At 45.0% G+C, this 17,176-nt stretch overlaps 1 protein-coding gene across 1 annotated transcript in view; it reads left to right on the top strand.

Moving 5' to 3' along the window:
• The first annotated feature begins 1,955 nt into the window (after window positions 1-1,955).
• AK8 (adenylate kinase 8) overlaps window positions 1,956-17,176 on the top strand; it is a 229,179-nt gene continuing 213,958 nt past the window's right edge. Inside the window, exons 1-2 of the mRNA XM_060250639.1 lie at window positions 1,956-2,056; window positions 7,669-7,753. Coding sequence (XP_060106622.1) covers window positions 1,973-2,056; window positions 7,669-7,753 — 169 coding nt within the window. The 5' untranslated portion in view covers window positions 1,956-1,972. The remainder of the gene's footprint in view (window positions 2,057-7,668; window positions 7,754-17,176) is intronic.

Here is a 17,176-nt window from a genome sequence, read left to right as displayed (position 1 = left end):
TAGTCCAAATAACATTTATAGAACTTAATATATAGATAATACTTTATGCCTCTGTAACTGTACATAAACTATTTTAATGTGTATTGACTATAAAGTTTCCATGTGCAGAGGCAGTCTAGCTGTGGCACTATACCTTGCTGTGACGTCTCTTCCCAGACTCTACACTCAAAAGCTTCAGAATTTCCCAACCTGCAGGGTTGTTGTGAGGATAAACTGGAGGAAAGGAGGAAGGTGTAATCCACTTTGGGATCCCATTGGGAAGAAAGGTGGGATATAAATAAAGTAAATAAATCTTATCTCCGCAAACTCAAGGAAGTGAATGAAACAAAAAAACACAGAGGCGTATAAGTAGTTATTGCTATAGATGCCAGTTGGTAGCCAACACTGTTGGTCTGAAGCAATAGAACAAAGTTTGAGTGCAGTTGGCATCTTTAAGACCAAAGAGGTTTAATTCTGGGTGAAAGCTTTTGAAAACTTATACCCAGAATTAAACCTTTTTGATCTTAAAGATGCCACCGAACTCAAACTTTGCTCTAGTTAAAACTATGAATAAATGAAACTATCTTGATCATGTACTGGTGGATTTCAGACAGTGTCTTTCTTCTTCACCTAGTCCATGAAATCCTCTTTAGACATTACTCACAGGGAGATCTTTCATACACAAAAATCTCCCTAAGTGTCTTGCTTGATTCTGGATGAGTCTTCAGCTTTGAGTAATTGGCACAAGTCGGATAAAAGCCCAGCAGGTTTAGGACTGCTCTTCCAAATCATGTCATTCCTAAAGCCTTTTGTTTTTAAAATTATAACCATGACACTTCCCTGATTCTGAGTGTGCGCGTTCTCGGGAGGAGAGCTACTGGCTGAGCTTCCGTCTCTTTTTTTCCCTGGCAAGTGCTTCTATGCCAGATGGAAATCCAAGAGGAAAAACTTTTCTCCATTATTGCACATATCAGCCATCTCACACCCGTTACATTTTATATTTGTTTAAATTGCAGTAGCACCATGCAAAATCACACCAGGTAGACTCCGAACATCCAAAGAAGATGCACCACTTTTAATTTTTGTTCAGCAAGTGCAGTTAAAAAAAAAAAGAGACCAAAATCACCACCCCAGAGTTGTCACCAAAGACGCAAGAAACCATCACTCATTTTCACTTTAAAGGCAGTGGCAGACTGGCCAGGGTGTCAGCTTGCCCGATGACAAGTGGCCTAAACATTAGGCAATATGTTAAAAATGTTAATGACCTTTTAGTAGCTTGAAAATATAATAGAAATTCTAGTATTATTACTGTCATGCAACTAAAATTTATGTTGTATTTAGGGTTGCCAGCCTCCAGGTAGGGCCTGGGGATCTCCTGCTTTTACAACTGATCTCCGGCTGTCAGAGATTAGCCCCCCTGAAGAAAATGCAATCTGTATTTACATTTCGTAGCTACTGTATACTGACAGTGATATGTACAATATATGTACATTGCAATTACTAAAATATATATATTTATTTTGCAAAAGTTTTAATTGTACCTTTTTTCCACTTATGTATTTTTAAAATTTTTTTATTTATTTCTTACAAAAATTAAATGATAGCCTTGTAGTTGTAGGAGGGCCCCCTATGTCTCCTGGCAACCAATATTTTTAGACCCAGTCCGCCATTGTTTAAAGATGCAGGCAGCCGTGTGGTCCTGAGCGAAATGCGAAAGCCACGTAATACCGATCCAAACAATATTGGACAGAGTGCAAGTTTCTACGTTCTCCAGAAAACGGTTCGGTCCCAGTAAAAAGCATTAAATTGGTGTTATGGAAACGCAAAAGCGTTTCCGACTGTCGTGTCGTTCTTAAATGATGTTTTCGAGGGCTCTGGGTCGGCCGGTAGCAACAAATGCCCGGATAAAGGGGTGTGGCCAAGGAGGACGAGGCAGGTATCTGTCTCGTGTTGATGACGTAGCCCTTATTGACGAGTCGTTGCTAAGGGCGCCATGGACGCCACTCGAAGGCCTCTCTATATCCCGCCCGAGATGGGGCTTTACGCGGAAAAACACCGCCTTTTCCAAACAATGCAGGTGAGGAAATACCGGGCACGGGAGACCCAGTCGACCCCAGGAAAATAAACTGGGCCGCAGAGTAGAATTTATTTATGGAAAAAGTTGTTGGAACGAGCACGGGTGGGGGCGTCGCTGTGTGAAAGAAGTCCCAGAATGCAGAGCGGTAAGTGTGGTTTTGGAAGGAGACTACAGTCCCCAGCATGCTCTTGGGAAAGGCCATTCTTCCTAGCGGCCCATGAGTTCTGTGGCTGTGCCGCAGTGCAGGAATGACTGGGGGGAGATGGGAGTTCCCGCCCTGACCTGGATAGCGCATGGCTAGCGGGATCTCATCAGATCTGGAAAGCTAAGCAGCGGCCGGCCTTGCTTAGTGCCTGGATGGGAGAGAGCAATCCAGGGTCTCTATGCAGAGTAGGGTTGCTAACTCCAGGTTGGGAAATTCCTGGAGATTTGGGAATACAGCCTGGAGATGACAGGGTCTTGGGAAAGAGGAGAACTAGGGATGCCAGCCTCTAGGTGGGACCTCCAGAATTACAGCTCATCTCCAGACTACAAAGACCAGTTCTGGAGAAAATGGATGCTTTGGAGGGTGGACTCTATGGCATTTTACCTAGGATTGCCAAGTCCAATTCAAGAAATATCTGGGGACTTTGAAGGTGGAGCCAGGAGGAAGGTTGTGACAAGCATGACTGAACTCCGAGTTCTGGCCATCACATTTAAAGGGACCACACCCCTTTTAAATATCTTTCCTCCATTGGAAATAATGAAGGATAGGGGCGCCTTCTTTGGGGGCTCATAGAATTGGACCCCCCAGTCCAGTCTTTTTGAAACTTGGAGGGTGTTTTGAGGAGAGGCACCGGATGCTATGCTGAAAATTTGGCACCTCTACTTCAAAAAATAGCCCCCCCCCAGAGCCCCAGATACATGCAGATCAATTTTCCATTATACCCTATGAAAATCGGTCTCCATAGAGAATTATGGAGTGCCTAGCAGACATTTCCTCCACCCCCTTGGCTTTCTGATGACCCTGAAGTGGGGGAGGGGCCTCAAAACTGGGAGATCCCCTGCCCCCACCTGGAGATTGGCAACCCTTATTGTGCCCCACTGTGGTCCCTACCCTCCTCAAATCTTCAGGAGTTTCCCTGCTTGGTTCTGGCAACCCTACCATCCTGATACCCTGCCAGTGGCTGGGGTGGGGGGCGGGGAGGGGACTTAGGAACCCTAAGAAGGACCAAAGAGGGGTAGAATGACATAGTTATCCTTTCAAAGCAGCCATTTTCTCCATGGGAACTGATCTCTTTATTCTGGAATGCAGTTGTAATTCCAGGAGACCTCTGGGCCCCACCTGGAGGATGGCAACCCTAACAGGGGCAGGCAATAGCAAACCACCTCTGAATATTTCTTGCCTTAAAACTCTACAGGGGCACCCTATGTCAGCTGTGGTTTTTGACACTTTAAGCCAACCAAAAAGCAATTAGGTGAGAGATTAGGTGATTAGGTTGCATTGCTTACAACAGCCTGGAATCACCAGTACAAGCAAAGTCATATCCAAAAGCAACCAGTTTGGCCTTCCCCCTACCTGTGGTTGTAGAGTACAGATCTAGGCAGTTCTTGAGTTCTGGAGGAAGTTAGTGTTGTCACTAAGCAGAGGAGATTTTGCTTTGCAGGTGTTAATTTACAGTATTTACACTACTGCAAAGCTAGTCATTTTTCAAGGTGTGCCATCAAAAAGTGGCTTGTCGAACATTTGCATGTATCTGAAGAGGTGCGCATGCATACAAAAGCTTATATCCAGAATTAAACTTTGTTGCTCTTAATGGTGCTGCTGGACTCAGACTTTGTTCTGTCACGTGAAAGTTGGTCTTCTTACATTCAGGGCTGCCTTTCTTTCAAGCAAATACAGTATTCATGCGACTTTCAAAAAGACTTGTTGAGAGTGGGCTAAAGAAATGATGGATGTATCCTGCATTAAATCATCCATCCTCCAACTTGAACTTCTTTAAGTCTTTAATAAGACGTTTACGTAAGTAGTAAACCTAACCTGTGAATTCATTTCAGAACACATTTAGGTATTATGTGCCTTGATATATCATCTGCTGATATTTTGAAGCCTTACAAAACTTCAGACGTACAGTAATAGGTCAAAAACTCTGCACGTGCACAGACATGAAATGTGTATAGCCCGAATAACCTGTCAGCACATCAGTAAGGCATTTTCAAAGCCCGTCGCCTCAATGAGCCTGAGGGCAAAAGCAGAGTCTCTTTCCCTGCAGACTCTAACAGGATTCAAAAGGCTGAAGCCGTTTGCAGCCGGTGATTCTGCCCCATTTTCATCTACTTGACTGGTTTGTTGCAGCAAACAGGATTTCATATACATAAAACTGTATAAATAAAGTCTTTGATTATTTTAGCCCAGTATGGTCTACTCCAGGGGAGGCCAAATTGTGGCTCAGGAGCCACATGGAGCTCTTTCACATGTATTGTGTTTGAACAAAGCAGGAGTCAAGTGGCACCTTTAAGACCAACCAATTTTTATTTAGAACATAAGCTTTCATGTGCTCTTAAGCACACTTCATCAGACGAGGAATCCAGCTTGTCTGGTGAAGTGTGCTTAAGAGCACACGAAAGCTTACGTTCTAAATAAAAATTGGTTGGCCTTAAAGGTGCCACTTGACTCTTGCTTTGTTCAGCTGCTTCAGACCAACACGGCTGCCCGCTTGGATCTATCTATATGTATTCTGTGGCTCTTGAAGCCTCCACTGCCCCATCAGCTGGCTTTGGAGAAGGCATTTGTCTCTTTAAATCACTTCTCAAAGACAAGCCAGCTAGTGGTTTTGAAATAATTCACTTAAAGCTGTTTTCTTTCCACCTGTCTTTCCCCCTTCCTCATGTATCTTCCTTCCCTCCCTCCCTTCCTTCCCTCCCTCAAATATCTGACATTCATGTCTTGTGACTCTCAAACATCTGTTTTATGTGGCTCTTACGTTAAGCAAGTTTGATCTCTGAATGAATTGGAGATGAACTGAATTGAGAGGAAGCAGGCAGTATTCCCTGCTCCATTCCTTGGGCTGTTTCAGACCTTTTAAAAATGAAAGTGAGATCTGTGGGCCAACAGCTGATAGTCCTGATTTCCCTGCAGATCTGGTGATTGTTTTTCTTATACGCAAAACTCAGGCTTTTGATTTCAAGCCCAAATCTTCATCTTGGAGAGCCAGTTTGGTGTAGTGGTTAAGTGTGCGGACTCTTATCTGGGAGAGCCGGGTTGATTCCCCACTCCTCCACTTGCACCTGCTGGAATGGCCTTGGGTCAGCCATAGCTCTGGCAGAGGTTGTCCTTGAAAGGGCAGCTGCTGGGAGAGCCCTCTCCAGCCCGACCCACCTCACAGGGTGTCTGTTGTGGGGGAGGAAGGTAAAGGAGATTGTGAGCCGCTCTGAGACTCTTCGGAGTGGAGGGCGGGATATAAATCCAATATCTTCTTATTTGGACAGGCGCAGAGTGGTAAAGCTGCAGTACTGCAGTCTGAGCTCTCTGCTCACGACCTGAGTTCGATCCCAGCGAAAGCTGGTTCAGGTAGCCGGCTCCAGGTCGACTCAGCCTTCCATCCTTCCGAGGTGGGTAAAATGAGTACCCAGCTTGCTGGGGGAAAAGTGTAGATGACTGGGGAAGGCGATGGCAAACTACCCCGTAAAAAGTCTGCCATGAAAACGTCGTGAAAGCAACGTCACCCCAGAGTCGAAAATGACTGGTGCTTGCACAGGGGGCTACCTTTACCTTTAAGCAATTAAGCCTCATTCACTTGAGGGGATGTAGGACAATCGGGGCGGGGGTGGGGAAACACCTTAAAGGTGAGGAAAGAAATGGATTGTTTAACCATTCCTTCCCCCCTTCTCTGAACAGCTAGGTATGAGCGAGGACTGCAGGATGACCACAAAGCACTAAATGCAAATTTGGCGAGGGCCACAGTGGCCTCTGGCGGTGGCTGGGTGCAGCTGCAGGCAAATCCTGCAGCTCCTGGAACAGCTGGATGAGAAGTAGAAGCTCTGATAATCAGATGGATAATCACTTCTGAGAGTTGTCCGGGGTTGTACTAGTCTGGGTCGCTGTTGTCTCTGTAAGGGGAAGGTGATGACTGTATGGACCTATCATCTGGTTCAGGGTAGAATAGCCTGAATAAACAGAAGGCTTCATATCTCTTATCTTAACAGAGAGTTAATATAACATAAACAGCTTTAAAAGTGGATTGAACAGATTCGTGGAGGATAGATCTGTCAGTGGCTACTAGCCACGGCAGCTGAAGGCAACCTCCGCCTTCAGAGGCACTAAAGCTCTGAATATCAGAGCCAGGAGGCAACATCAGGGGACGGTCTCAGCCTTTATGTCCTGTTGTCCTTCCAGGGAAACTGGCTGGCCACTGTGTGAGAGAGGATGCTGGATTAGGTGGACCACTGGTCTGATTCAGCAGGGCTCTTCTTGTGTTCTTATAAGTATAAACATTCTATCTATAGCTCTTCTCATCTACAAAGAAGATGAGTTCTCTGAGTGCTCTGAGATTTGTATCTTATCTTCCCACGGCAACGTGATGGTGAAGAGCCACTGTTCCCATTTTTCTGCTGGAAAACTGAGGGTGAGAGTGATTTGCTGCAGAGTTCTCCTTGTTAACCTTCTATAGGCAGTGGGAAAGCAGCCTTTACAGGGTCTGATACCTTTGGAAGAGAAAGTGCTGCGGATTTCATGGGTTTTTTTTTAAAATCAGTGAATTAGCCTTTTGCAGCAAAAACAAGCAGGAGTGCAGTGGCACCTTCTTATTGAATTGATTTTGTAACCTTATTAATAGTGCATCGTTCTCACTAGGACTACAGGTGAGGTTACACAGAGTGAGTCAATGCAATCAACAGAGTGGGACATTCTATGAATGAAATAGGAATAGGATTGTAAAAGTCTGGAACCAACCAGAAATCTGAAAGAAAACAAACAAACAAACTGAGAGAGACACTTTATAAAGGACACAGGCAAACACAATTAAATATATATATTTTTAAAAAACCTTAAAATTAAACTTGCTTAAAACATTAGCGCTCATTGGTCTTAAAGGTGCTTTCTTTGTATTTCTCCCATGGGAACTGGGCAAAGGAAGCCCTGGCTCTTGCCTTCCTTTCCCAGGGGACCAGGATGGGGAGGAGCCTTAGCCAATAGAAGGAAGAGAGGCTTGGCTCAGTAGCTCTTTTGGCAAAGCAAGCTCTGCCTCCCCTCGCTTCCATCTCAAGGGAGGAGCCTCAGCTAATGGAGAAAATAGAGGTTTTGCTCTGTAGTCCTGTGCGATTGAGCAAGCCTTGCAAAGCAAGCTGAGATGCAGATGGAAGCAGGAGAGGGAGAAGGAAGCAGATGACAGCCTGTTGCGCAAGGGCCTGATGGGAGCCTTCCGAGGGCCTGATTCGGCCCCTGGTGTGCATGTTCGACACCCCTGCTTTAATGCTTCACAAGGCCATTGCTTCTTACAGTCAACCTGTTCCTCTTCAGATATACAGGTTCTCTTGATATTCCTGGCTGTCCTTTCTCTCATTGGGCAAAAAGGTTGCTTTGTTTTAAATTCAGTTTTCTTCTGGGTCAGCTTCGTTCTTTTATTTATTTCTAGGCCATGCTTGAAGGTTTGCTGATCCACAGGCCAGAAAAGCCCATAGATTTCTTGATTGAACTGTTGGAGTTAGACAATGATGACGGTAAGTAAAGAGAGGATGATTGGTGGTCTGGGAAGAGTTCGTCTGAGCCTGCAAGTTGCTGACCATAAACCTGCCTTTCTCCTCCTCTCCTCACTCTGGCCACCATCCGAAAGGCAGGGAGAGAGTGTGAAGGGGAAAGTAGAGTTGCCAACTTTCATTGTGGAAATACCTAGAGATTTGGGGGAAGAGCCTGGGAGGGTGGGGTTTAGGGAGCCCCAGTAGGGTATAATACTGGAGAACAGAGGTTTGGGACCTGGGAGGAAAGAATAAAAAGATCTAGCTAGAGAGGGAGAAGGTTCACTGTGGAAAGGCTGAGCTGGAGAGAGGCTGCAACAGGAGAGTTCCCTCATCCAAAGAGGGGTGAATGAGTTGGAATCAAGTAGAAGGCAACATACAGTTAGTTGCATCAGGGCTTTTATTTTTCTTTGTACCACCTTTACTGTTTTCCTCTTTTTCACTATTGCTCTAATAATTTTACAACCCACTTGTTTGTTCTTGAGCACTTTCAATAAATTTATTGGTATATTGCCAGGGTTCTTACGTCTCTTTGGTCATGGATAAAAGGTACTTGCTGAGAAGGAAGGCGCAGGGGTCAGGTGAGTGCTCTGGGCCCTCCTAGACAGACCCATACAAGAGTGGTGGCAGCCTGTAGAGGCCCTTCCTCATCCCCTGCATGTAACTGGGCTGTTTGCTGAGCTAAGTAACAGCCTGTTAAATAATCAATGTGTTCTAGGGATACTTTTGCATTTTTCATATCCAACCCTTTTTTTCTTCATCCGCTCTCCAACTCTGCCTATGCCCTGGGCAGCCAATGGAGAACCGGATTTGATCCCCCACTCCTCCACATGCAGTTGCTGATGTGACCTTGGGTCAGCCACGAGTTCTCTCAATGTATCCTTCAAAACCTCACCGGTTGAATTATCACTCACACACAAAAAGTGTGCAAACATTTAGTGCACAGTTTATAACGTTCATACAGCAAAATAACAGGGTGTCTGTTGTGGAAAGGAGATTTGTAAACCGCTCTGAGACTCCTTTGGGTAGCGAAGGGCGGGGTATAAATCCAATCTCTTCTTCTTGTCAGCCCACTAGCTGTCCCTTTGGTAGGATTGCGAAATGCCAGGTGAGGCCTGGAGAGCTCCTGGAATTATAACTGATCACCAGACTACACTTCCCCTGGAGAGAACACCTGCTCTGGATGGCGGATTCTATGGCGGTTTACCCAGCCGAGGTCCCTCCCCTTCTCAAACCCTGATCTTCTCAGACTTCACCCCCAAATCTCCAGGAATTCCCAACCCAATGTTGGTCACCCTACTCTATGGCCTTTGAAAAGCACTGGCAGTGGTTCTCCCTCTCTGTGCAAGACCTTGGTATGCCCTAGGTCAGGGGCAGCCAAAGTGCAGCTTGGGAGCCACATGTGGCTCCTTCACACGTATTGTGTGGCTCTTGAAGCCCCCACTGTCCCATCATCTGGCTTGGAGAAGTCACTTCTCTGTTTAAATCACTTATCCAAGCAAGCCAGCTGGCAGCTTGGAGAATGCTTTTAAAACTAAAGTTGCTTTCTTTCCACTTCTCCCTCCCCATCTATTTTCCTTCCTTCCTTCCTTCCTTCCTTCCTTCCTTCCTTCCTTCCTTCCTTCCTTCCTTCCTTCCTTCCTTCCTTCCTACCTACCTACCTACCTACCTACCTACATCTGATGTTCCTGTCTTGCAGTTCTCAGACATCTGATGTTCCTGTCTTGCAGCTCTCGGACATCTGATGTTCTTGTGTTGCAGCTCTCAGACATCTGATGTTCCTGTCTTGCAGCTCTCAAACATCTGACATTTATTCTGTGTGGCTCTTATATTAAGCAAGTTTGGCCACCCCTGCCTTAGGTGATTTCTTACTTTGTCTCTCAGCAGGACCATCCTAAGAAAGAGGTTTGCTGCTGGAACACATTAAGGAGACAGTGGTGGTGGGTCTCTAGTTTAGTTCCCCTAGCCGTCCTGGCCTACCAGTGGCAATTGGGGGTGAAAAACTGAAGCATCCACTTACGTTACAGGGAAGCGCTTTAAAGCACTCCTCAAATGTTAAGCACATAGTGTATAAGGGGGGTACATTCTGATGCTCTACAAATGGCTGTGTGGGATACGGAAAGAGAAATCCTTCGCTGTGGCTCTCCACATCTTAAACACACTGATTCTGCATTTTCAGAGGCACTCCATGCAGCTCTTTTAAGGATTCACTGAGATCAAATCATTTTTTTTTCCAATAAAGTGCTTGCTGTCTTTATTTTCGTGGCCTGAACATCTGTCTCCCTATGAATCCTTTATACCACTGGCTCCATTTCTCATTACTGTCCGCACAGTGATCTGCCCAGAAGGATCCTCCCAGCTCAACTTTTAGAGAAGAATTTAAAGATATTTTACATTTATTTTTTTAATAGAAAAACTCAGGGCTTTTTTGTAGCAGGAACTCCTTTGCATATTAGGCCACACCTCCCTGGTGTCGCCAGTCCTCCAAGAGCTTACAAGGCTCTTTGTACAGGGCCTACTGGAAGCTCCAGGAGGATTGACTACATCAGTGGGGTGTGGCTTAATATGCAAAGGAGCTCCTGCTACAAAAAAAAAGCCCTGGAAAAACTAATAGAATTGTATGCAGTTACAAAAAAGCAAATCTTTCAAGGGAACAGTAAGAGTTTTGCTGCATCCATAACTGATGCTGTCGATTTGCCTAGTACCTAAGGGCTCCTTTGGATGATGGGACTCCATGGCATGGTACCGCACAGAGGTCCCTGTTCTCCCCAGTATCCATCCCCAAATCTCCAGTCGTTTCCCGACCTCAAGCTGGCAACTCCAGATACTTCCTGCTGTCCATAAACTTTTTAATTGATCCCTTTTGTCAGGTGTAAGTTTGCCTTCCTCATTTTGTCTGGGATAGTGGCTTTTGTCTGTCTTGGGTGTGTGTGGGGGGTGGAATTAGTCCCTGCCCGGCTTGATCCTGTTAAGTTCCCTAGCTCAGTGGCATCTTCCACCAAAGGCATGGCAAGCCAGCTTTTTGTGTGTGTGTGTGTGTGTGTGCGTGTGGCAAAGGCTGATGAATCAAGCAGGCAGCCTGCGTTTCTGCCATAACGAAAAGCCGTGTACTCTCAATCAAAATTATTTGATTTACAAACCGTTCACCCTTAGGCGGATTAGATTTGGCTATGCACAACGGTACTCTAATGTTTTTGTTCTGCGTGAGCTGTCAGGAGAAGGCTGGTGTCGTGTTGCTTTGATGTTTCTTTAAAAACCCAGAGTAAGTCATTATGGAAGTTCTGTTGCGACGTCAGTAGAATCCCTGTACACTAGAGATAGGCGAGCTTTTATACCTTTTAGGTTTGGGGAGCAGATGGTGTGGATTTGAAGCTAAACAGGCAAGGAGAAAGAGAGACAGAGGCACGTTGACAGCCGGTGTCCAGGAGTCAGTTCTGGTTGTAATTCTGATCTGTTTCTCAGAATTTTTTTTTTTAAATACAAACCAGAGAAATTTCCATGTGGTTTTTCTAATTTGTGAAACTGGGGCGTGAGTCAGTCAAAACTGAGCAGAATTGTGGCCACCGAGAAAGGAAGCGACCATTTCCCTCATTTCCTGGGATGAGTTGTGTTTCGGCAGTATTAAAATCAACGGGACTTTAAAATCCTTCCCTTTGCGTTGGTTCTTTTGTCCCTTTTGTAGTGGGCTAGACAGTTAATTTTGGAAGCAGGGAACCTGGATTCTAGTTTTCTGCTCAGTTTATTTATTTATTTTTTTAAAATATATTATTTACTTTAAACTCGCCCTCTCCGCGAACGGTGGCTAACAACAGTCAAATTTGCTTATTGAGACAGTGAAACAGTATAGCATTAAAACTATAAATTTATAAATATTACATATTGGTGCTATTCACTTCTTATGGCGGTTTATGATTTCTTCAGTAAGGCAATACAGTTTCTGTCAAGTTGTCAGATTGTCAAGTTGTCCTGGTGACTGCCTGGCAGATAGTTTATAGGGTTGCCAACTCTAGATTGGGAAATTCCTGGAGGTTTGGGGGTGGCATCTAGGAAGGGTGGAATTTCAGGAGTGGAGTGACTCTACCCAGGCATAATCGCCAGACTCCATCTTCCAAAACAGTCATTTTCTCGAGGGGAACTGGTCTCTGTTGTCTGGGGATCAGTTGTAATCCCAGGAGATCCCCAGACACTATCCGGAGGTTGGCAACTCTAGTTCATATGGGAAGCGGGCGAGGGCATCATGTTAATCGGCATGTAAGATAGGGTTTCCAACTCCAAGTTGGGAAATTCTTGGAGATTTGGGGGTGGAGCCCTGTGAGGTCGCATGGTAGAAACTGCTCTGGCAGTCTTGGGTGAAACGGCTCCAAAATAGTACTGGAAAAGTACGAAGTGGACTTCCAGTTCACAGGCTCTGTAAATCCGGAGGTGAATAGGCTCCAAACATACTTCAGTTAATGTAGAATTTCTGTCTGTTGTCCTCCGTTTAGATATAGGAACAACCATAATAAAAATTAAGAGTCATTTTTTAAAAATAAGTCGTCTCTGGAAAGCTGATTAAAAAAGCCCAAACTTTTTGATCACCGAGGAAGGTGCTGACTGTTTGGAAGGAGGAAAACCTCACCTTATTAAAGTCATCAGTAAAGCTATGAATTTTCATGATCTCTCCTTGCAAGACAGGTTTTGCCCAAGAGAAAATTTCAAACAGAGATGCGGATGGGGGAAAAAACGGGATTGTATCTATCCCAGGTGTGAAGTCAGAAAACCCTTTAATTAATAATAAGTTCTAAAACACTCCTTTAGAAAAAAAAATATACAGAAGCGGTGCAGATTTATAGCTGAACACAACCGTGGGCTTGGCAAAGCTTTCAAAGACGCTAATCAGTGCTGAAATCTTAAGGACAGGAAATTATTACCTACATTCAAGTCTAATCAGCGTTCACCATGTGATGTGATCTTTCAAGTGATATAGAATTATTTTTTAGTATGTAATTTTAAAAAAGAGGTTCTGGATGTATTACCTGTTCATAAGCGCCTGGTTAGTTCATGGCATTGACTGCCACAAAATGTGATGATGGCCACTGGCTTACAGGGCTTGTTAAAAAGCCTCCAATCAACTGTGAGCCGTGGGCGCCACATCTGCAGGTAGTCTCCTCCCTGGAGGGCTACTGCCTTTGTGTCTTGGCTGCCCTCAGTTGGAGACAGCATACTGGGTCTGATAAAGGTAAAGGTGGTCCCCTGAACAAGCACCAGTCATTTCCACTCTGGGGTGATGTCGCATCACGACATTTTCATGGCAGCCTTTTTTACGGGGTGGTTTGCCATTGCCTTCCCCAGTCATCTACACTCCCCCACCTCCCCCAGCAAGCTGGGGACTCATTTTACTGACCTCGGAAGGATGGAAGGCTGAGTCAACCTTGAGCCGGCTACCTGAACCCAGATTCCGCTGGGATCGAACTCAGGTCAGGAGCAGAGAGTTTGGACTGCAGTACTGCATTCTGCGCCACGGGGTCTGATGCACCAAGGCTTTTAGGTTCTCGTAAAATTTCTGAGAGAGAGTAAGATGTTATTCCCAGTCTGTACGGTGGGCCACTTCATGCATCCTGGGTCATCGCTTGATGACTGCGGTCCTCTTGATGACCAAACGCCAGACAGGGGGGGGGAGGGGGCTTTCATCTGACGTCATCTTCCCCCCCCCCCCCACGACTTTCTCAGCAGGGTCTTTTCAACTGGCAGTTGTCATGGGTTGCATAACTAAGAGCGCTTACGAAATAGCCCTGCCTGCCCCACTTAGACTGATGGGAGAAGTTTCTTGCAAACACAATTAGGTTTTGAGCATCCCCCTCACAAAAGGTCTTGCTTGTCGGGATAGAGAGCTGCCTTATTTATCTGATAGATCCAGGTGGGCAGCTGTGTTGGTCTAAAGCAGTAGAACAAAGCAGGAGTCAAGGAGTACCTTTAAGACCAACAAACTTTTATTCAGAATGTAAGCTTTCGTGTGCATGCACACCTCTTCAGACGAGGAATGAGGTACAATAAGCAGAGCTACATATAGCTAGTGGGGTTTAGCTAGTGGTACAAAGTTAAAAAAAAATTCCTGGATTTTAGCTTTGTACCACTTTGCATTCTAAACTCCAGCTATATGTGGCTCTGCTTACTGTACCTCATTCCTCGTCTGAAGAAGTGTGCATGCACACGAAAGCTTACGTTCTGAATAAAAGTTTGTTGGTCTTAAAGGCGCTACTTGCCTGCTTCATTCTATTATTTATCTGATGTGTATTTTGACTTTCATACAAGGAACTCAACATGGAGATTTTCCTTGGTTTTTCGACATGATATTAACTGTGAGTTAATTTAGTCAGAGACAGGGCAGTTAGCTAAGGACTGTCCCAGTAAGAAGAAGAATTGCAGATTTATACTCCGCCCTTCTCTCTGAATCAGAGTCTCAGAGCGGCTTACAATCTCCTATATCTTCTCCCCCCAGAACAGACACCCTATGAGGTGGGTGGGGCTGAGAGAGCTCTCCCAGAAGCTGCCCTTTCAAGGACAACTCCTGCCAGACCGATGGCTGACCCAAGGCCATACCAGCAGCTGCAAGTGGAAGAGTGGGGAATCAAACCTGGTTCTCCCAGATAAGAGTCCGCACACTTCACCACTACACCAAACTGGCTCTTCATGTGTAAGCTTCATGTGGAGCCTCCTTCGGCAGGGAGGGCGAGATATAAACCTAATAAATAAATAAATAAAAGATATTTATTGCAGAAGCTATAAGCCACAGTGTTCCATTGGGTTTTTTTCTATGTTAAGATGGACAGCCATGTTCATCTGTCTCTTGCAGTAGAAAAGAGCAAGAGTTCAGTAGCTCCTTGAAGACTAAAGAAATTTGTGACAGGTTGGAGCTGTATTTGAGCAGTGGCTCACAAAAACTCGTGCCTTGCCTTATATGTTGTTAGCCATCTCCAGTGCCATTCAGGGGAGAAGGGATCGGCTATAAATTTAATAAATTAAAATCAATTGAATACGTTCTCTCGTCTGTCTCTTTTGCAACATGAAATGCCCATTCTTACCGACATCAGAACAATAAAATAATATTAAATGTGGTTGATTTTATAGAACGCCTCCCTTTTGCAGTGACATAATTCAAAATTAGCTATGCAGTCAGTAATATTTTAACCTGTTCTCTCTCCGCAAAGTAACATTATTTTCCGACACGGAGAAGTGTTCACGCGCAGGATAGATAGCCTCAACTTACTCCTTAAACTTCTAATTTTAAAATAGTCATTCTAGAAGATAATGCAGTAGATCGTCCCTCTGTCTGGTACCATCAAGACGTGATGATCTTGAAACTACCACGAGCTAACACAAGAAGTTGTGAGCCCATGTCCCACAGCTATCTGTTATACTACACAGACTCTTCTTTTTGGAAATACACAAACAGGCAGATATTCCAGTTTGTTCCTGCCATTGATCTGAATGTGTGTATCTCCCTTATAAGGCACAGGGCAGAAATAAATTAAAAAATGCAGTTGTCCTTATTAACAGAGCTAGATGCTAATTTTAGGAACGGTACACAGAACTGACGGAAGTGAAATCAGGCCGCGTTGTTATCTGTTGGCTGGCTGATGCACCCCGTTAGACAGCTAATCTGGAGCTGGAAATTCTCTTGTAGAAATCGGCCATGCTGTTTTACTGCTAATACACTCCCTGGCCCAGCCTAATAGAGTCGACGCCACTTAAACTCATTGAAATCTGTGGTATGCACAGAACTCTGTGCCGGGTTGTGGCTGTTTGCATCATAATGGGATATGCCTATAAGCTAGAAGGGGTCACAAGGACAGTTGAGCTTGTCCTGGTAATGCCCCCATGTCATACGGTAAAAGACCGAGCGGCGGAAGGTCCTTACTGCCGTGTAAATGAGTAAATTGGTGCGTTCCGCTTTGCCCCGTCTGCTGCCAGCTCCTAAGCAGAAGGAAAACCAGATTTAGTACAAAGTGAGCATTTACAGTAGCCCTGGGCAATATTAAAGCGTGATACGGTGTGTATAATGGTACGTTTCGTTTTTTTATCAAACGTTTGTCCAAGAAAGCTGTGTATTAAAGCTTCAGTACCTCGGGGTTTCCTTGTGAATTTTAAATCGTGCTCCTACTTAAACCTCAAAAGGATCCGTGGATAGAAAGGTTCTCTCTCTTTTTTTTTATTTTCGTGCTTTGAAGCGGGTTGAAGAAGTTGATTAGTGTTGGCACCAGAGCACATTTCGATGGCTCTGTTTATAAATAATTCCTTACTACCAGGCTGGAGTTTCAAGGTGTTAAGATTTTAAAAAAAGAAGAAGAAGAAGGAAAAAACCCTTAGGTTTTAATCACATTACATTTGGAAAGAAATTAGGCGATAAAAACAGCTTGATGTATTCCTTTCCAAGTATTCTTTTTCTGACATTGTGTACCCTTTTCTGTCACACTGGCGGAAGCCGGTAAGTGGCAGAGTTGCTTCTTTTAAACCTCCCAAGTCGGATAACTTTGTAAAGATGAATTTGTAATTTCGGGTTTCATGCATGATTTAGAAATTGCAGCTGCCCAGCTCCTTGCTAAGGTGGTTGGAAAGCGTTGGTGTGTGTGTGTGTGGGGGGGGGGGGAAAGTACCTTTCCCTCGCCTGCCAATCTGGTGAGATCAGAGAGCTCTGCTCTCTTTTGAATAGGGAGGTCCAGCGAGGGTTTTGGTGGCGGGGGAGTTACGGCCGGCCAGAATCTTTGACTCAGATTATTTCCACGGACGCATTCAGAAAAGCCGTACGAGGCAGAAGAACGTAAGGACGGCAGAATGTAAGAAGAGCCCTGCTGGATCAGACCAGTGGTCCATCTAGGCCAGCATCCTGACTCACACAGTGGCCAACCAGTTCCTCTGGAGCAGCAGGGCACAGAGTATTCATAGCTAGTGGCCATTGATAGACCTATCCTCCATGAATCTCTCTAATCCCCTTTTAAAGCATTCCTGTGCTGTCACTACATCTTCCGGCGGTGAATTCCACATTGTAATAACTCTTTTTTTTTTTTGCAAAGCAGTATTTCCTTTTGTCCCTCTTGAACCTACTGCCCATCAGCTTCATGGGATGCCCTTGAGTGCTAGTATTTTGGGAGAGGGAGAAGAATTTCTCTTTGTCCGCTCTCTCCACCCCATGCATCATTTTATAAACCTCCATCATGTCACCCCTTAGTCTTCTCTTTTCTAAGCATAAAAGTCCCAGACTCCTCAGCCTTTCCTCATAGGGAAGGTGCACCAACTCTCTGATCATCTTAAAAAGGTCAAGGTAGTCCCCTATGCAAGCACCAGTCATTTCCGACTCTGGGGCGACATCGCATCACAACGTTTTCATGGCAGACTTTTTGCGGGGTGGTTTGCCATCGCCCTCTTTTCCAG

Source organism: Heteronotia binoei, chromosome 12 (assembly GCF_032191835.1).
Source record: "Heteronotia binoei isolate CCM8104 ecotype False Entrance Well chromosome 12, APGP_CSIRO_Hbin_v1, whole genome shotgun sequence".
NCBI lineage: Eukaryota > Metazoa > Chordata > Lepidosauria > Squamata > Gekkonidae > Heteronotia > Heteronotia binoei.
The sequence above is the reverse complement of the archived record's forward strand: the minus strand, read 5'-3'. Positions and strand labels throughout refer to the sequence as shown.